Raw genomic sequence first — 21,365 nt, 5'->3', positions numbered from 1 at the left:
GTCTACATATGATTATACTAGAATATTATGAAGGAGACATTATTACTAGAGATCATTTTTAGAAGACTTTAATAGGGCATTCCAGTCCCCATGAATTAACTTCTATCTACAAGATAAGTAATAATTCTTGGATGAGATTCAATTTCACTAGAATAAAATTTAAACATGTTTCTAACTTGCTGAAGTTTCTGTTGCGAGAATGATGTTCTCCTATATGGCCATCATGTATTGCTCCATCCTAAACCTGGAGGTGGTCCATAACAATCCACTTTTACCCCCGGCTTTTTCTTTCTTTATCTTTTTCTTTTCCTTTTTATTCTTTCAGGTAATTTGCTGCCCCTTAACAAACAAGTAGCGTGGAGTAAGGGCATCGGACTGATGGACAGGATCATCCAGGCGGAGCGCTATGTGAAGACATCAGACTTCATATATCCTATATTTGTCTACAGGTCAGTGGATGATGTAAGAACCAACTAAATTACTAAGAATACAATACATATACTGAACAGCTGTGAGAATAGAATACACAGAGAAAACAACACGAACAAAGCAGACGATACAAGGGGCCAAATAAAAAGACAAAATGCTGAATTATATACGAAAACCACACCTTCATATACCAAAAACAGCAAATTATTGTACCAAGAACCACAGCACAATATATAGAGACCTGCTCAATACTGTACCTAGAGCCACACCATAATATACACAGAACTGCACCATACTGTACCTAGAATCACACCAAGATATACAGAGTATCCATTATTATTATTCATTTTTATGGCGCCATTTATTCCATGGTGCTTTACACGTGAAAAAAGGGGCAAATATAGACTAGTACAATAAACATGATCAATACAAGGCACACACAAGTATAGAAGGAGGGAGGACCCTGCCCGCGAGGGCTCACAGTCTTCAGGGGATGGGTGAGGATAGACTAGGAGAGGGTAGAGCTGGCCGTGCAGCGGTTCAGTAGACTGAGGATCACTGCAGGCTGTAGGCTTGCCGGAAGGGGTGGGTCTTCAGGTTCTTTTTGAAGGTTTTCGTGGTAGGGGAATGTCTGATGTGTTATGGTAGAGAGTTCCAGTGTATGGGGGAAGCACGGGAGAAGTCTTGGATGCGGTTGTGGTAAGAAGAGATGAGAGGGGAGTAGAGCAGGAGATCTTGAGAGGATCGAAGGTTGCATGTGTTAGGAGTCGAGTTCCTGTCGCTGCACAGGGGGATCTTAAACCATGTCTGCTGCGGTCTCCCATTCTCCTCCAGCCGCAGTGGAGCCTGCTCAGCGGAGATGTTGGTCCCAGCGTCTGACTCAAGCTGATACTGTGTGCTTGGTTACTGCTTTCTTTCCAGGCTCTGCCTTTGTGGCCAGTGCTGATCAGCAGCGAGCAGGCGTTTCAGGGACTAAGTCCTGCTTTTCCCATACTGAGCATGCCCACGGGACGACCTCCCATTGGAGGTTGGGGGTCACACGCTCAGGTCTTGTAGCAGCTCCTATTGGACCATTAGGAAGGTCCCTGAGAGCTACAGCTATAAAAGGTTTGCATGGCCGCAAGGCCATGCGCTAGTATAAACTTGATAATGTGTGTGTGTAGATGAACGTCTGTCGATGGATGAAAGCTCCTTAATAGTGATGGGCGAGCACTAAAATGCTTGGGTGCTCATTGCTCAGGTCGAGCAGATTTTTATACTCGGGCACTCGGCTAGAACAACAAGCCCAATGTAAGTCTATGGGAGACCAGAGTATTTTTACCGTGATCCCCCCCGGGGGTCCTTTTAAGGTCTCAAAAAAGTCTGAAAATGATGGAAACACTGCTCAAATGACACAAGGAAATCATGGGGATCGCCCTTGGAAGCATTCCTGACTCCTAGTTCACAGCCTTAATCATTTTTTTCCCAGATTCATGCCATTTTTCCCAGTGCCACAAAAAACACATGAAAACGAAATATGTCAAGGTCCATCCTTTGCAGGTTAATGACTTGCCTGTAAGGCCAAATATTTCACCCCAGACCGAAAATTTCCTCCCCCACTTAGGCTTAGTTCAGACGCTGCGTTTTTGAAGCGTTTTTCAACTTTAGCATTGCTTTCAACCACTACAAATGTATTCACTGGGAAATGTCATTGTAACATGTAACCCCCCTAGCTGGCCATGTGGTGTGTGACACATAAGGAGACCCATCTTGTTTCATGTACGAAGGAGGGACTCTTAAAGTCACAGAGCCTATTTTTGCTGGCGCATCAGACGGCATTAATCTTCTTAAAGGGCCATTATTAAACTCTGGGTCTCCTAAGCTGTTGTAGCCTATGCTGTGAGTGGATGGGTTACCAAGAATTACGATGCAGCTCAATACCCCTGTCATAAGATGTCCAGGGGGGACTCCTGAAAAAGTGTTGCATTGAATGCAAGGCCTGCCCTGCTACCAATTCATATGCACCCCAATAAGCCTTGGAACCCACATACTGGATGGGCCCATGAAAATCCACTTCACAATATGCATTTTGTACTCCCGTACTCCTTTGTTTTATACATTGGCGGCAAGGCCAGCCTTGCTGCATAGTCATAGGCACCCCATTAGGCCTTGGAACCAACATACTGGATGGGCCCAGAAAAATTCACTCGTATTTTTTAATGGTATGATGGTTCCCTCTTTGCACAATTATTTACAGGAGAATTTTGCAATTTAATTTGACCTGTTTTTAACACTAAGGTTCAGATACGGCTTTAAAAAAAGGCAAATACTTGCAATACAAGGCAATTTTATTGCAAACTACAAAATTCAAGGAATAGTATGATTGAATAGTGTGATTGTGTACACTTTTGTATATGCTAACATACACAGGTTAATAAATACATATAAGAATTACATAAATATAGTGATTACGTATGTATGAAGATTAACTACATACAGTATACTTAGATCATCACCAAGAGGCTTTTAAACATCATCCATCTGGAATATCAGAGAATCAACACCAATACAGAGAAGCCCTGGGAGATTACCTACACTGCGTGGGTGTCCCCAATTATGCAGGTATCAGCACACTGTACATGTACAGGTACCACAGTTTTGGCATCTGCCTTAGTCATGTTTCTCTGGTCTTATATAGTGAATTACACTATGTAGTAACTCTAGTTTCACCCAGACCTTCAAGTAGCCACTTTTCAAGGTTGGATGAAACTGAGATGTCATGGAGTCATCAGACGAGGGGCCATAAACCCCTAGAAAATAAAAGCCACAAGGATTTAGATCAAACCACCACAGGCAGAGTTTCAGTAAACCTTAATCTTTTACAATGACAAACAGCAAACATATAGAGGCTTAGACCTGTTTGTGAAGTGAATAAACAAACATGTATCAAGACTGCGTCACTATGAGCATTGTCTGTCACATTTCTAAATGTTTTACAAGAAATGCAGAAATGTGATTGTCTGAATGTGCTCGGTACACAGTATTTCAATCTTGTTTACAAATCGCCATTTGTATATTCTCCATTTGTACATTTGAGGCAGACAAAGTTAAGGCTCGCAAGGAGAGAAACTAATATAGTGGACAAAGCTATATTTTTAATGAACTACTGATGCAAAGTAACAGCATTGCTTTATCAAATTTATATGAAGTGTATTGTGTCCAATGTTTGCAACCAGGCAACACAAAAAATAGCTTTTCAAGTGAGCTCTTTCAGGTACAAAAATGTTATGAAGTGTTTGCCAACAAGGATGTGGTTTCACCAATGGGGGGTACCTTTTGTAAAAATAGACTAGTGCCATCACAGCCCCCCTTGCCCAAACTTCACCATCCTATAACAGTACAAAGCATGTTCACCCTGGTGATCTAGTGGCAGTTATTCAAGAGACATTGCAGGAGTCAGAGTTAAGAAGTAGGCCCAATGGAAGGCCATGGTCAATTCCCCAATGTGGGGTCCTTTTTGGACTGATTAAAATAGTGCCATCACAGTGCCCTAGACCTAAATGCCCCGTACAGAGCACGTTCACCCTGGTGATCTACTGGCAGGTACAGTACAGATTGCAGGAGACAGAGTTAAGAAGTAGGCCCAAAGAAATGTCATGCCCAATTCCCCAGTGTGTTGTCCTTTTGGACTTAAAAATATAGTGCCATCGCAGCCCACTTGCCCAAACTTCACCATCCTATAACAGTACAAAGCACGTTCACTTTGGTGATCTAGTGGCAGTTAAACAAGAGACATTGCAAGAGACAGAGCTAAGAAGAAGGCCCAATGGAATGCCATGCCCAATTCCCCAATGTGGGGTCCTTTTTGGACTGATTAAAATAGTGTCATCACAGCCCCTTAGACCTAAATGCCCCGTACAGACCACGTTCACCCTGGTCATCTAGTGGCAGTTAAAGGACAGATTGCAGGAAACAGACTTAAGAAGTAGGCCCAATGTAATGTAATGCCCAATTCCCCAATGTGGGGGTCCTGTTTTTACAAAATGAAATAGTGCCTTCACAGCCCCCGTGCCCAAAAATCACCGGCCTATAACAGTACTGAGCACGTACACCCTGGTCATGTCATCGGAGATAAGAAAGAGACATTGCAGGAGACAGAGTTAAGAATTAGGGCCAATGTAGTGGTGTGGGTCTCTGAGACTTTTAATGCAGTGCATGATGTGCCAAACAATTTCCCAATGGGGGTACCTTTTTTAAAAATACACTGGTGCCATCGCATGCCCCTAGCCCAAACTTCAAGTATAAGTAGAAAATACTTGGCACTCAGAAGAGTTTTTTGCAAATTTGAGAAATAGATTTTTATTCGGTGCATCCAGTTCAATATTTAAACGTTTTCGGTCTTACACAATCAGACCTTCATCAGAAATAGTTGTGAAACTGAAAAGCATATATACAAAAAAGAAGAGAACATATTCAGACAACATTCCTTTCCCCTGCTCCTAGCATTGTGATGGTATGTTCATCCAGCTCTCCTACATGAAGCGCACATAATACATCACCCAGCTTTGCGCATAGACTTTCCCCTGCTCCTAGCATTGTGATGGTATGTTCATCCAGCTCTCCTACATGAAGCGCACATAATACATCACCCAGCTTTGCGCATAGACTTTCCCCTGCTCCTAGCATTGTGATGGTATGTTCATCCAGCTCTCCTACATGAAGCGCACATAATACATCACCCAGCTTTGCGCATAGACTTTCCCCTGCTCCTAGCATTGTGATGGTATGTTCATCCAGCTCTCCTACATGAAGCGCACATAATACATCACCCAGCTTTGCGCATAGACTTTCCCCTGCTCCTAGCATTGTGATGGTATGTTCATCCAGCTCTCCTACATGAAGCGCACATAATACATCACCCAGCTTTGCGCATAGACTTTCCCCTGCTCCTAGCATTGTGATGGTATGCCTTTCAGCTAACCCCCAACTTACTCTGTGATATTTATGACCTTGTTTACTTAGTCTTGATTGTATGCATCTGGTCGACCCTTAATTCTCTGACCAAGATGAGCAGAGACCACTCCTCTCTGCTCCACACCTGACCGCACTTAGTTTTCCATATATTGCATAGCACAAGTCTGCAGGACTTTAGTCTGCAGTGTGATTTCTAGAAGTGTGTTCTAAAAGTGTGGATTACATTAGAATTAAAACCTGAATTGAACCTGAAGGGAACTGAAGGTAACTGGCCAGTCACTGTAAACAATGTTTCTGTTTGTTGTCACTTTTACCCCTATAATCTTTCACTTTCTGCAACCTCCCCCAATCCCCACACCAAGTAAGGAACTGTTCATCTCCTCTTCAATCCTCCCCATCCATCTCACCTCCTCCTCAGAACTGTTCCTTAACATACAATCCTCTGTCTCAAAGCACAGGCAGCCCCCTCACGCTCTCTCCTGCTCCCACCTGCTAACACTATCTCTGCTCCTTCTCACTGCTGGTGATATCTCTCCAAATCCTGGTCCTCCTCACCATATTCCCACAGTCATTTCTACCTCCCATCCACGCTCCATCACAAACTTCCGTAACCTCTCTAACCTTATACCCATTCGCCCAGCCCCCGCTTCCCCAGTCCCACTAACAGGAGCTCTGTGGAACGCTCGCTCTGTCTGTAACAAGCTTTCCTACATCCATGATCTTTTTGTTACTACCAAACTTTCCTTCCTCGCCATCACCGAAACCTGGCTCACCCCTTCTGACACGGCCTCCCCTGCTGCACTCTCTTACGGTGGCTTCCACCTTTCTCACACACCCCGCCCCAGCAGCAAGCATGGTGGAGGAGTTGGTTTTCTCCTGTCAGATAACTGCTCCTTCACCACAATCCCACTGCCACCCTCTGTTACCCTCCCTTCCTTTGAGGTGCACTCTGTGCGCATCTACTCCCCCTCCAACCTCCAACTGGCTGTCATTTACCGCCCCCCAGGGCCAGCCACCACCTTCTTTGACCACTTCACCACCTGGCTACTTCATTTCCTTTCTGCGGACATCCCCACTATCATCATGGGCGATTTCAACATACCCATTGACACTTCCCTCTCAGCTGCCACTAAACTTCTATCTCTCTCTTCCTCCTTCGGCCTCACTCAATGGTCTTCTGCAGCCACTCACAAAGATGGTCACACACTGGACCTCATCTTCACCCGCCTCTGCTCCCTATCTAACCTCTCTAACTCGCCTCTTCCTCTCTCTGACCACAACCTTCTCACATTCTCATCTCTCTCCACTCCATGTCTAGAGTCCCCACCCCACAAACTTTCACACCCTCGCAGAAATCTTAAACATCTTGACCTACATTCATTCTCTGAATCCCTCCTCCCTCTCACAGACATAATTTCCATACACAATGCGGATGACGCTGCCGCTCTATATAACACCACAATAGCTGTAGCTTTGGAATCTGCTGCCCCACTTACACATACCAAAGCTCGCAAAATCAACAGACAGCCCTGGCACACCAGCCTGACCAAAGAACTGAGGCGAGCTTCCAGGGCTGCTGAGCGCAGATGGAAAAGATCCCACTCCAACGACCACTTAATCGCATTCAAACAGTCCCTCACTACTTTCAAGACCGCACTCGCCACAGCTAAACAAACCTACTTCTCATCTCTCATATCCTCCCTATCTCACAACCCTAAACAGTTATTCAACACCTTCAATTCTCTCCTCCGTCCCCCAGCACCTCCTCCCTCCTCACTTATCTCTGCTGAAGACTTTGCCTCATTCTTCAAGCAGAAGATTGATAACATCAGAGACAGTTTTGGTCAACAAGCCCCAGAGCCCTTCCTCCCAACTTCCCTACCCTCCACCTCCAAAACCAACTACTCCACCATTACAGAAGATCAACTCGCCACTCTACTCTCAAGATCGCATCTCACCACCTGTGCACTTGACCCGCTCCCAACCCACCTCATCCCAAACCTCACCACAATCTTCATCCCAACCCTAACCCATCTCTTCAACCTATCACTAACAAATGGTGTTTTCCCCTCAAGCTTTAAACATGCCTCCATCACACCTATCCTCAAAAAGCCCTCTCTTGACCCATCCTCTGTATCTAGCTATCGCCCTATATCACTTCTCCCCTATGCCTCAAAACTACTGGAACAACACGTCTACCTTGAACTGTCCTCCCATCTCTCTTCTTGCTCCCTCTTTGACCGCTTACAATCTGGCTTCCGGCCACACCATTCCACTGAAACTGCCCTAACTAAGGTCACCACTGACCTTTTAACCGCCAAGAGCAAGCGACACTACTCTGTTCTCCTCCTCCTCGACCTGTCGGCTGCCTTTGACACAGTGGACCATTCCCTATTATTACAGACCCTCTCATCCCTTGGCATCACAGACTTGGCCCTATCCTGGATCTCATCATACCTAACAGACCGGACATTCAGCGTCTCCCACTCACACACCACCTCCTCACCTCGCCCCCTATCTGTCGGAGTCCCACAAGGTTCAGTCCTTGGGCCCCTGCTCTTCTCCATTTACACCTTTGGCCTGGGACAGCTCATAGAATCTCATGGCTTTCAGTATCACCTCTATGCTGATGACACACAGATCTACATCTCTGGACCAGATATCACCTCCCTACTAACCAGAATCCCTCAATGTCTGTCCACTATTTCATCCTTCTTCTCCGCTAAATTTCTGAAACTTAACATGGACAAAACAGAATTCATCATCTTTCCCCCATCTCACGTGACCCCCCCAACGAACCTATCCATTACAGTAAATGGCTGCCCACTCTCCCCAGTCCCACAAGCTCGCTGCCTCGGGGTTATCCTTGACGCTGATCTCTCCTTCAAACCACACATCCAAGCCCTTTCCACTTCCTGCCGACTTCAACTCAAAAATATTGCACGAATCCGTTCATTCCTCAACCAAGAATCTGCAAAAACCCTAGTCCATGCCCTCATCATCTCTCGTCTTGACTACTGCAACCTCCTGCTCTGTGGCCTCCCCTCAAACACTCTCGCACCCCTCCAATCTATTCTAAACTCTGCTGCCCGACTAATCCACCTGTCCCCCCGCTATTCTCCGGCCTCTCCCCTCTGTCAATCCCTTCACTGGCTCCCCATTGCCCAGAGACTCCAGTACAAAACCCTAACCATGACGTACAAAGCCATCCACAACCTGTCTCCTCCTTACATCTGTGACCTCATCTCCCGGTACTTTCCTACACGCAACCTCCGATCCTCACAAGATCTCCTTCTCTACTCCCCTCTTATCTCCTCTTCCCACAATCGTATACAAGATTTCTCTCGCGTATCACCCCTACTCTGGAACCCTCTACCACAACACATCAGACTCTCGCCCACCATCGAAACCTTCAAAAAGAATCTGAAGACCCACCTCTTCCGACAAGCCTACAACCTGCAGTAACCACCGATCAACCAAACCGCTGCATGACCAGCTCTATCCTCACCTACTGTATTCTCACCCATCCCTTGTAGATTGTGAGCCCTCGCGGGCAGGGTCCTCACTCCTCCTGTACCAGTTATGACTTGTATTGTTCAAGATTATTGTACTTGTTTTTATTATGTATACCCCTCCTCACTTGTAAAGCGCCATGGAATAAATGGCGCTATAACAATAAATAATAATAATAATAATAATAATAATAATAATTCATGATGCACAGCGTATATACAAATGCATATATAAGAGAACAGCTCATGACATTTTACCATAACATATTGTCACACAAACATGTGATAATAATAATACAGCAATCGTGGCGGTCTAAATGAATCCAGCCTGGAGTGATGTGAGACGTACGTCCTATGCTGAAGATTCTAGAGCTGGAGAGCATGATAAGGATAAAATATGTACAGTGAGGTGATATATACAGTCTACTACCAAGTGACAATGGGGCATGCGGCTGACAGATATATTACTCCATAAGGATACAGGCTACGGAGTGGCCCCAGAATAACAGGAATGTGCGGGTATAGTGCACAGTGAGCTGCCTAAAATGAAAAGAAAACAGGCACATAAACACATAAGATGCTCGGCGTGATGCTTGGTGATGGACCCTAGGGTCCCAGGAGTATTGTTATCATGCCAGTGAAGTCCAGGGAGTGACCACTAAATGCCCAGGTCCCAGATAACCGTACCGATAAGATACAGAAATATGAAAAGGATAACATTGCTAGGGGCTACAATATAGGTACCTGGAGACCACAATAACAAAATATGCGGATATAACCATACACTGGTTAGGAGTCAGCAGGGGAGCAGGAGCGCAGGGCGTCTACAAAGACAGCAGGGATGTGTATGAGACACTGCAATGCCAAAGCTACACTGTCCAGTCTAGAAAACATCATGACACAATGCAATACCTTATAGCAGGCGGTGGTAGGTGACCAATACGCTGAAAAGAGCAAGAGACTGGCCGGGACAGAAGCGCTGTGGAGGCAACATAGCAGGGGGGATGAGTAACCACATGGAAGAGAAGTGGAGAGAAGCATAGTGCCAAGTGAGCCGCTGCTGTACCTGTAACCGCCAGTGTAGAGGACGCCGTGCCGCCAGGAAAATGCGCTCCAGGGCTGCAGGGGGAGACTGGCACTTCCGGGTTTAAGTGCTGGACGCAGCGAGTCAGCTGACCCAGCGCGTCATAGGGTCATGTGACCGGAGAGGCTGCGCATGTGCAAAGAGCAGAAAGGGAGAGACCGACGGATCTGATGCTGGAAGAGCTGGCGCCTGCGCAATAGATGACAGGGGCAAGGAGCAGCTAGTCTAGGAGTGTGTTAGGGGTGCTAAAGAGCAGCGCAGCGCACCTAGTAACGGCGGGGGCGACCCCCAAAGGCAGGATACTAAGAGAAGGTCACTCTGACATGATGGGGAATAAGTTTAAAATTCTACATGAAAAAATGGCAAAAAGAGTGCATACTATACCCAGTGAAGTGCACGGTGCGGAAAGTGCATTTTAACGATTCTGTGAAGAGAAATGGATAAACAATGGTGAAACAATGATGAAGCAGTACAGTTAAAATCAATACTATACAACAATCAGGCTACACCAACATGCTAATGTCACCTCTGGTACTATGTACACATATACACACTGTTACAGAAAAGCTGAGACGTCGTAGTCCCTATTTAACCCTCTTGGTTCTAGAGTCTGTAAAGTATGAATCCAGTATGCTTCTCTCCTGAGAAGCATGCTGGTACGATTTTGGCCTCTCCTAGGTATGTCTACCTGTTCCAAAACCTGGAACCGGAGTTGAGAGATATTGTGGTTCCTTTCGGAAAAATGGTATGGAAGGGGAAGGTGCGTTTTACTACATCGAATCGTGGACTTGTGTTGGGCCACTCGTTCTCTCACCATCTGCGTGGTCTCCCCCACGTATGCCAGACCGCACGGGCATTTGATAACATATACTACGTGTGTGGACTCGCAGGTGAAAAATCCTTTTAGGGGAATGGCTTTGCCTGTCTGGGGGTGGGAGACAGATGAACCCTTCTGGACGTTGCTACATTGCAGGCAGTTAAGGCACGGGAATGTGCCTTTTCTCTGGGTCTGTAAAAAGGTCTGTTTCGGGACAGTGGTGCACGAGCCAACGTCTGCATTAACCAGTCTATCCTTAAGATTCCTTGCCCGCTTAAAACAAGACATAAATGGTGATTTAAACTCTGGAATGTGGGGGTAACTTCTAGTCAGAATACCCCAGTGTCTCCTAATGGTGGACTGTATCAGGCCCGAGAATGGATGGAACGTGGTGACGAAGGGGATTCTCTTGCAGTCATCTTTGGGTTTACTTACGGATATATTCCGTTTGGCCTCGGTCAGAATCCTCCGAGGGTATCCCCTATCCGTGAATTTCTGTTCCATCTCAAGGAGTCTGGTTTGTTTAATGCTGTCATCAGAGACAATTCTATCAACTCGATGGAATTGAGATTTGGGAATAGAATTTTTGATGGAGGGTGGATGGCAACTGGTAAAATGTAGAAGGCCATTCCGGTCCGTGGGTTTGGTATACAGATCGATGGATAAGTGGCCCCCCCTATCTTTATAAGTCACGGTATCCAGGAAATTGATCCTGGACATATCATATTGCATAGAAAAACCAAGCTCGGGCCAAATGTTATTAATATGATGATCAAATGCCATCAATGACTCAAGGGGCCCATCCCAAATACAAAAAATGTCGTCGATATACCTACGCCAGGTTTTACAGTGTGCTGTGAACAGGGGATGATTGAATACGAAATCGTTCTCGAAGGCCGCCATGTATGCTACAGCGTAGGGGGGCGCTACATTCGCGCCCATTGCTGTGCCTTGTAGCTGGGCATAGAAGACATCCTGAAACATGAAGTAGTTCTCTTGGAGAACCAACCCCAGGAGGTCGGCACAAAGATGACGAATTTTGGTATCGATCCTATTCTCGATCAGTAATCTGTCAACAGCTGCTAGGCCTTTTTCATGAACGATGGACGTATACAAGCTATTGACATCCCATGTAATGAGGTAGGAAGAGGGAGATATGGGACCCAGAGACTTGATGACTAGGATGAACTCATTGGTGTCCAACAGGAAGGACCGAGTGGTTTTTACTAGTGGTGTAAGAATTTTTTCAATACCATTGACGGTGGTGATAAGACTGAGTCTGTAAGGGAGACAATGGGCCGGCCAGGAGGTTTAGTTAATCTCTTATGTATCTTGGGAAGTACATAAAATAAGGGGGTGATGGGGTCCTTTTTGATGAGGAAATCTCTCATCTTACTGTCTATCGTGCCCTGTTGATAATGGAACTCGACAATGGGTGCAATTTTCTGTACTAGTTGGCTCACTGGATTGTGTGGTAATATTTTATATACCCTAGTGTCCCCCAACTGTCTAAATACCTCGTCCAGGTAGTCAGTCCTATCCATCACTACCGTAGCCCCACCTTTGTCTGCCGGTTTAATAATTAACGATTTATCGGACGAAAGTTGTTCAAGTGAAAGTTTTTCTGCAGCTGAGAGATTCGTCTGGAACCGGAAGCTCCCTTGGTCCATCTGCCGGATGAGGTTGTGAATATCTCTCTCGACAAGGGAAACAAAAGTTTCCACTGGAGGATTGGACCTTGGTGGCATATAGAGGCTATGGTTCCGAAGCCCCAGGTTGTGGAGTTCTAGAAGAGATTTGTCCTGTCTAACAGGACTCAATGCTGGGGGTTGCGCTGAGAAATGGACGCGCAAGCGGAGGTTCCGATAGAACCGTTGCAGGTCCATGCTAAGTTCAAAAGAATTAAATTTGTACATTGGGCAGAAGGACAACCCCTTCTGGAGGACGGCCAATTGGTGTGCGTCCAAGCTTTTGGACGAGATGTTCACTACCAGGGGGAGGTCCTTACCTGTGAGCGTGTCGACACCTGGTTTCTGGGTTCCCCGCTTGCATTGGCCCCCCCACCTCGTCTTCCTCTTTGGCGGCCACGATTGTTCCCTAAAAAAGAAGCAGAGTTTGAAGCCCCGGGCCTGCTGTCGGTGGAACCAGAAGAGCTTATCGAGCTGTGCCGTCTGGTGAAATGCCGAGTATCCCGCCACTGATAGACACGGTTCTGTAGATAGTCCTCGGTATCCCGTAGGAACTTTGATCTTTTCCTTTTTTCCACCTCCAATCTGTGTAGCCGTAGTTGTTCCTGATTCTTTGTCTTGAGCTCCTGGAACTCTTCCCGGGGCATGGTACTGGTTAATTGAGTTTCGATAGCATTTATTTGAGTATTCACTGTGTCCAGGTTTTGTTGAAGATACGAGAGAGTTAAGGTCATGAGATCTGCTGAACATTTGTTCAGGATATGTTCAAACTTTTCACAGTACTCTTTATCCTCCCTGAAGAAGGTTGGTTGTAGGGGGACCCGTAGGCCTCGTGGAATCCTCTGGACCCGAAGGTACTCAGCTATTGTAACAATGTGTAGCTCTAGATTAACCGCTCTTCTGGACTCACGTTCCAAATCACGGTTCTTGATTTCTTTAGTTGGAATTTGGAGAAAGTCGCTAGGTGCGGTTACTTTCGACAGGATTTCCGCCGCTTCTGCTGCGTTGAAGGAAAAGGTTTCAGACATAGTCCAAGGTGCTCGTGTAAGGATACAACATGTAGAAATATAAGCCACCCTGAGTGCCGTGGCTTATATTTCTCCTAGCCCAAACTTCAACAGCCTATAACAGTACTGAGCACGTTAACCTTGGTGATCTAGTGGCAGGTACAGGACAGATTGCAGGAGACAGAGTTAATAAGTCGGCCCAATGTAATGTCATGCCCAATTCCCCAATGTAAAATCCTTTTTTTTTTAAAAGAAAAGAGTACCATCACAGGCCCCTTGGCCAACATGCACCGTACAGAGCACGTTCACCCAGGTGATCTACTGGCAGGTACAGAACAGAATGCAGGAGACAGAGTTAAGAAGTCGGCCCAGTGTAATGTCATGCACAATTCCCCAATGAGTTGTCCTTTTTTATAAAAAAAAGAGAGCCATCACAGCACCCTTGGCCAAAAAGCACCATACAGACCACATTCACCCTGGTGATATAGTGGTTCTGGATAAGGAGGATGAGGATAAGGAGGAGGATAAAAACAAACCAACCAAATCTGGAAGCGTATACCCATGTGTGGTTGTGAAGAGGTGCATGAGAATACACCTCCCCAAAAGAGAGAATGTATTTGAGGTTATGTTTTTCTGTTTTTACTTGGTGGTGTACAGAAGTCTTACCCAATCCAGGCCTTGTTCATTTTGATAAAAGTCAGCCTGTCAGCATTTTCAGTTGACAGATGGATGCGCTTATCTGTTATAATTCCACCAGTGGCACTAAAAACCCTCTCTGACAGAACGCTAGCAGCAGGGCAGGCCAGGACCTCCAAGGCGTAGAGAGCCAGTTCATGCCACGTGTCCAGCTTGGATACCCAATAATTACAAGGCACAGAGGAATCACGGAGGATGTTTGTACGATCTGCAAGGTACTCCCTCACCATCTTCCCAAACATTGCACTTCTTGTGACAGCACCCCTTGCCTCTGTGCTGCCATGATGGGAGGGTCTGGGAAAACTGTCCCAGAACTTGGCCATTATTCCCCTGCCTGAGCTGGATTGTACTTCTGTCTCTCTCGCTTGGAGTCCTTGGTTGTACAGCAAACTCTCACATCTGCTGCCAGCATTCTCACATGGGAATTTTCTAACTTATCCCGCTACAAGGGCCCTGTGATACTGCAGCATTTTTGTACAGACAAAAGAAAAAATCCAGCTCACCATAGTTGTAGTCCCTGGAGGCTCGGAGCACGGAAACACTGTGTCAAGGCGTGAGGAATGCAGGAAATAGAAAAAAATCCAGCTCGACGAGGTGGTGAAAAAGCAAAGTTTTGGTACCCTTAGTCATGACTAAGGGTGCTATGTCACCAGAAACGCGTAGATAGTGTTTTTAATTATATTGTGCTGTTGTTTTATCCTCTATTTTTTGATATGAAGTGAATAAAGTACCAAAACTTTGCTTTTTCACCACCTCGTCGAGCTGGATTTTTTTCTATTTCCAGCATTTTTGTACACCTCTCTGCCTCAGGCAGAAGAGATTGAAAGTTCTCCTTGTAGCGTGGGTCTAGAAGTGTCACCAACCAGTAATGAGTGTCACCCAAAATTTTGATAATCCGAGGGTCACGTGAAATGCAGCGCAACATAAAGTCAGCCATGCGTGCCAGACTGCTAACAGGCAAGACTTCCGTGTCCTCACCAACAGGACGACTGACCATGTTGTCCTCCTCCTCCTCCTCCTCCTCCTCCTCCTCCCTGTCCTCAAGCCATCCCCGCTGAACAGAAGCTAATACAGATGCGTTTGTAGTACCGTCTATAGCGCATGAAAGTAGCTCCTGTTCTTCCTCCTCCTCCTTACTGCCTACCAATCCACGTTGAGAAGACATGAGGCTGGACTGAGTGTAATCCCCCTCTGTTTCCTTACTCCATGTCCTCGTGCTCCGCCTGCAATGCATCCTCTTTGATTGTGAGCAGAGAGTTTTTCAGAATGATGAGAAGCGGAATGGTGATGCTAATTATGGTGTCATCGCCGCTCACCATCTTGGTGCAGTCCTCAAAGTTTTGGAGGATGTTACATGTCTGACATCCATGTCCACTCCTGAGGTCTTATGTGTGGAGTCTGACCTGAAATTCGACGGCCTTGTTGATGTTGGTAGTCAACAACGGCCCTCTTCTGCTCACAAATCCTTTCCAACATATGGAGTGTAGAGTTCCAGTGCGTGGGAACATCACACAACAGTCGGTGAGCTGGAAGCTGAAAACGTTGCTGAAGCACGGCAAGGGTGGCTGAAGCTGTAGCTGACTTTCTAAAATGGGCAGACAGATGGCGTACTTTCACTAGCAGATCCGGCAGCTCCGGGTAGCTTTTCAGAAAACTTTGAACCACGAGGTTAAGCACATGGGCCAAGCAAGATACGTGTGTGAGCTCACCTTGCCTCAAAGCCACCACCAGGTTACAGCCATTGTCACACACGACCATGCCTGGCTGTTGGTTCAGCGATGTCATCCAAACATCTGACTGCTCTTTCAGCGCTTTCCACAACTATTCTGCATTGTGTGGTGTGTCACCTATGCAGATTAGCTTCAGCACAATCTGTTGCTGCTTGGCTGAGGCAGTGCTGCAGTGCTTCCAGCTTCTGACGGATGTGTTGATTTCAGACATGGAGGATGAATAGGACGAGGAGGAGCTGCAGGAGCTGTAGACTGTGGGGGAAACCCTGATTGAGGTAGGCCCAGCAATCCTCGGTGTGGGGAGGATGTGTTCCATCCCAAGGTCCGACTGGGTCCCGGCTTCCAATATGTTAACCCAGTGTGCCGTCATTGAGATGCACCGTCCCTGCCCACAAGCACTTGTCCACGTGTCCGTGGTTAGGTGGACTTTCCCGGTAATAGCACTGTTGAGGGCACGGCTAATGTTGTGGGACACATGCTGGTGTAATGCCGGTACAGCACACTGGAAGAAATAGAGGCATCTTCACATGCACGGTGTACTGGGGATTGGCTTCTACGCAAAACAGTGGAAGAAGCAGTGGTGTGACCAGCAGGCAGTCGTCCTGGAGCCTGGGGTTCAGCCCACAAAGTTGGGTGCTTTACTTGCATGTGCCTGATCATGCTGGTGGTGGTCAGGCTGGTTGTTTTGCTACCCCTTCTGATGCGGGCATGGCAGGTGCTGCAAATGGCCTGTTTGGAATTATCGGCAGAGTCTTTAAAAAATATCCAGACTCGGGAAGATCTCACAGGTGGAATAGCAACTTCACTCGTGTTGGTGTTACGGGGAATGGATGCATGCCTTCTGTCTGTGGCCACCACACTGCTTCTTCCTGCCTGTTAGGGGGGATATGCCTGCTTCCCCATTTATACTGCTGTCCTCACTATGCATGTCCTCCTGCTAGGTTGGGTCAGTCACTATGTCATCCACCACCTCATCTTCCACATCCGCACCCTGCTCCTCCTCCTAACTTTCTGGCAATTGTGTCTCATCATCATCCACCTCTTGTGACACTTTCCCACCATCGCCTGGTCAAAGCTTTGGGCAGCTCTACATGCGATCTCATCTTTCCCCACTTCATGTTAACCGGCAGAGATTTCTGAATCTTGAAATGGAAAACTGAACAGGTCTTCAGAGTGTCCAAGTGTGGGATCAGTTGTTTCAGGGCACTCAGCATGGTGGGAGGAAGGAGAATGAGGGTGAGGAATATTCTGGCCACACTCATGGCTACTCAGACTTGACCGTGTGAAAGACAAGGTGGTGGTGGTGGCTCAGTGACTGGAAGCATTATCCGCTATCCAACCAACATCCGTTTCACACTGCTCTGGCTTCAATAGTGGTGTGCTGCAGTCCCCTAGAAACTGGGACAGGAAGGTCGAGCGAGAAGATGTGGGTCTTTGTTGTTGCCCACTTTCACCTTGCCCACGGCCTCGTCCTCTGCATGCACCATCAGCATCACGTCCACTTCCCCGTCCCTTAACCATTGTAAATGGACTACTGCACTATTTCAAATGCTCAACACAAATGTCTTTATTACTAGCGAAATAATATGTGATCAGTATGCCGGCAAATCTATGATTTTTCAAACCCAAACACCAGGCAGGCCTCAGCCTGACCTAACAGACTGTATTCAATTTTTTTTTGTTAAAGTTAATTTATGCGAAATAGCGCTGAATAGGATTTGAGTATCACACAGCCCCCCCAAAAAAAGTACCCCAGCCTCCAATGCCCAAACTTGGAGCAGAAATATATGACGGCTGTAACGGAAATACCACACTGGCAAATCTGTGGCCTTTCAAAGTCTTTTTAGGCTAAATAGCGCTGTATAGAATTTGAGTATCACACAGCCCAAAAATAAGTACACCCACCGGCCTCCAATGACAAAACTTGGAGCAGAGCTATATGACGGCTGTAACAGAAATACCACACTGGCAAATCTGTGGCCTTTCAATTTTTTTTAGGCGAAATAGTGCTGTATAGAATTTGACTATCAGACAGCCCAAAAAAAATTACACCTTCCTCCAATGACCAAACTTGGAGCACGCAGATATATGTGGCCTTTTTGTAATTTTGGAAGCTAAATAGTGCTGTATAGAATTAGAGTCTCAGACAGCAAAAAAAGTGGTCCACCGGCCTACAATGCCCAAAGTTGGTGCACGCAGATATGTGAGGTCTTTTTCGGTGAATTTAAAACATCAAAAAAAAAAAAAAGGGGGCACAAGGGTGGCACACACAACTATGCTACGTATGCCTGACAAAATATAATTTTTCAACAGGCCTCAGTCTGACAGAACAGACTGTATATATATTTTTTTTTGAGGGGGGGGAATTTTGGGGAAAAAAAAATGGTATATCGACAGTAAATAAGCTGCAGCAGGCAGTTATGGAGCTTTGGGAGGGATGCAGTGGGAGCAATGGACACACATACAGTGCCTGCAGCCCTTGCACTGATGTGGATATGCTGTGCCCTGCCTGCCTAGCGCTGCAATATCGGGACCCACGAATTTGCCCTAAAAAGGACTGTTGGCTTCTCAGGAGTTGTGGATGTAAGAGTTGCAGACCTACACTAACTCTAAAACCACGATTCTGACCCTATCTCGGCAGCAGCTCTCCCTAGTCTTGCTGAAACAGGAACAGAATGCGGCGAGCAGGGCGGCGCCAGGTCTCTTATACTCGGGATAAAGCTGTGCGGCCCAGCCAATCACTGCACGACCACAACAAAGATGGCTGCGGCGTTTCATGGCCTGGCAGACAATCCCTGCACCATGATTGGGTCTCTAAAGTCCGCCAAAACTGCTGGGTGGAAACACCAGTTACCACCGAATAATCCCGCAAAATGCTCGCTGCTTGCCGAGTACGCCGAGCATAGCGATACTCGGGCGAGTAACTAGTAGTGGCGAGCACGTTCGCTCATCACTACTCCTTAATCATTCCCATTCCTAGTTATGATGACTGCTGGCGAACGGTGGAAGCTATCTAGCGCCCGACAGTGCTACTTACACACTTAGCACACATTTCTGCATCTATTCGCAGTGCCCGCCTGTACGGCACCGTGCGCAATCAGTACACTTTCCTGACAGTTGGTCAGTGTAGGGTGGGAACTCCTGCTTGGACTCTGCATCTGACTAAGGGCATCCTCAGGCACGGGCTCAAAAGCCACCGAGGGTCAGAGCGAGTCCAATCACCAGTTTAGTGGAGCTGATTCATAGGGATCTGTTGTGAATTTGGATTCTGGGCTCCCCCGGTGGCTACTGGTGGAATTGAACTTGTGACATCATCTTCCCTGTTCACCTGTTCTGATTAGATCTGGGTGTCGCTATATAACCTGGCTTCTCTGTTAGATGCTTGCCGGTCAACAATGTTATCAGAAGCCTCTCTGTGCTTGTTCCTGCTCCCAGACATCTACTAGATAAGTTGGACATTCGTCCATGTTTTGTTTTTGTATTTTGGTTCCAGTTCACAGCTGCAGTTTCGTTACTGTGTCTGCAAAGCTCTTGTTGATCAGGAATTGCCACTCTGGTATTATGAGTTAATGCCAGAGTCCTAAAGTAATTTCTGGATGTGTTTTGTTAGGGTTTTCTACTGACCATGAAAGTATGCTTTCTGTCTTCTGCTATCTAGAAAGCGGACCTCAAATTTGCTAAAACTATTTTCCTGCTGCGTTTGTTGTTTCATCTCATATCACCGCCAATATATGTGGGGGGCTTCTGTCTCCTTTTGGGCATTTCTCTAGAGGTGAGTCAGGTCTTATATTTCCCTCTGCTAGCATTATTTAGTTCTCCGGCCGGCGCTGGGCATATAGGGATAAAAAGTAGGACATGCTACCTGGCTACTTCTAGATGATGCGGTAGGTTTAGTTCATGGTCAGTACAGTTACATCTTCCAAGAGCTTGTTCCTATAGAGGCTTATGCTAGTTCTCTGGCCATGGAGATCATGACAGTTTGACCGGCCCACTAAAGGGTTAAAATCCTTGGCTGAGAAAGGAGAGAAATAAGAAGTCTGCTGAGAGTTTTTTTTTTTTTTTTTTCCTCTGTGCTCTTAATTGGATCACTTGCCAGTCTGTCTATGCTGCAGTCTTTCTTTTTTTTCTCTCTCCTTATAATCTTTGAATGGCTCTATGTTCACCTGTCTATAATGGATCTACAGAGTGTAACTGCAGGTTTGAATAATCTCACCACGAAAGTACAAAATTTGCAAGATTTTATTATTCATGCTCCGGTATCTGAGCCGAGAATTCCTTTGCCGGAATTCTTCTCAGGGAATAGATCTAGCTTTCAGAATTTTAGAAATAATTGTAAGCTATTTTTGTCCCTGAAATCTCGTTCTGCTGGAGACCCTGCACAGCAGGTTGGGATTGTGATTTCCTTGCTCCGCGGCGACCCTCAAGACTGGGCTTTTGCATTGGCACCAGGGGATCCTGCGTTGCGCAATGTGGATGCGTTTTTTTTGGCCTTGGGCTTGCTGTATGAGGAACCTCATTTGGAACTTCAGGCAGAAAAAACTTTGATGTCCCTATCGCAGGGGCAAGATGAAGCTGAAATTTACTGCCAAAGATTCCGTAAATGGTCTGTGCTTACTCAGTGGAATGAGTGTGCCTTGGCGGCTACTTTCAGAGAGGGTCTCTCTGATGCCATTAAGGATGTTATGGTGGGGTTCCCTGTGCCTGCAGGTCTGAATGAGTCCATGACAATGGCCATTCAGATCGATAGGCGTCTGCGGGAGCGCAAACCTGTGCACCATCTGGCGGTATCCACTGAGAAGACGCCAGAAAGCATGCAGTGTGATAGAATTCTGTCCAGAAGCGAGCGGCAGAATTTTAGACGGAAAAATGGGTTGTGTTTCTATTGTGGGGATTCTACTCATGTTATATCAGCGTGCTCTAAGCGTACTAAAAAGCTTGATAAATCCGTTTCCATTGGCACTTTACAGTCTAAATTTATTTTGTCTGTGACCCTGATTTGCTCTTTGTCATCTATTACTACTGACGCCTATATCGACTCTGGCGCCGCTTTGAGTCTTATGGATTGGTCCTTTGCCAATCGTTGTGGGTATGATTTAGAGCCTTTGGAAACTCTTATTCCTCTGAAGGGGATTGACTCCACCCCATTGGCTAATAATAAACCACAATACTGGACACAAGTGACTATGTGTATTAATCCGGATCACCAGGAGACTATTCGTTTTCTAGTGCTGTATAATCTACATGAGGATTTGGTGCTGGGATTGCCATGGCTGCAGTCTCACAACCCAGTCCTTGACTGGAGAGCTATGTCTGTGTTGAGCTGGGGATGTAAGGGGACTCATGGGGACGTACCTTTGGTGTCCATTTCATCATCTATTCCCTCTGAAATCCCTGAGTTCCTGTCTGATTATCGTGACGTCTTTGAAGAACCCAAGCTGGGTTCACTACC

General features: G+C 46.4%; 1 protein-coding gene across 1 annotated transcript in view; it reads left to right on the top strand.

Moving 5' to 3' along the window:
* The first annotated feature begins 347 nt into the window (after positions 1-347).
* The window catches only part of LOC143784203 (uncharacterized), a 73,281-nt gene continuing 52,263 nt past the window's right edge, over positions 348-21,365 (top strand). Inside the window, exon 1 of the mRNA XM_077272135.1 lies at positions 348-449. Coding sequence (XP_077128250.1) covers positions 379-449 — 71 coding nt within the window. The 5' untranslated portion in view covers positions 348-378. The remainder of the gene's footprint in view (positions 450-21,365) is intronic.

The sequence above is a fragment of the Ranitomeya variabilis genome, chromosome 7 (assembly GCF_051348905.1).
Source record: "Ranitomeya variabilis isolate aRanVar5 chromosome 7, aRanVar5.hap1, whole genome shotgun sequence".
In the NCBI taxonomy this organism is placed as follows: Eukaryota; Metazoa; Chordata; class Amphibia; order Anura; family Dendrobatidae; genus Ranitomeya; species Ranitomeya variabilis.
This window is presented reverse-complemented; position numbering and strand designations above follow the sequence as displayed.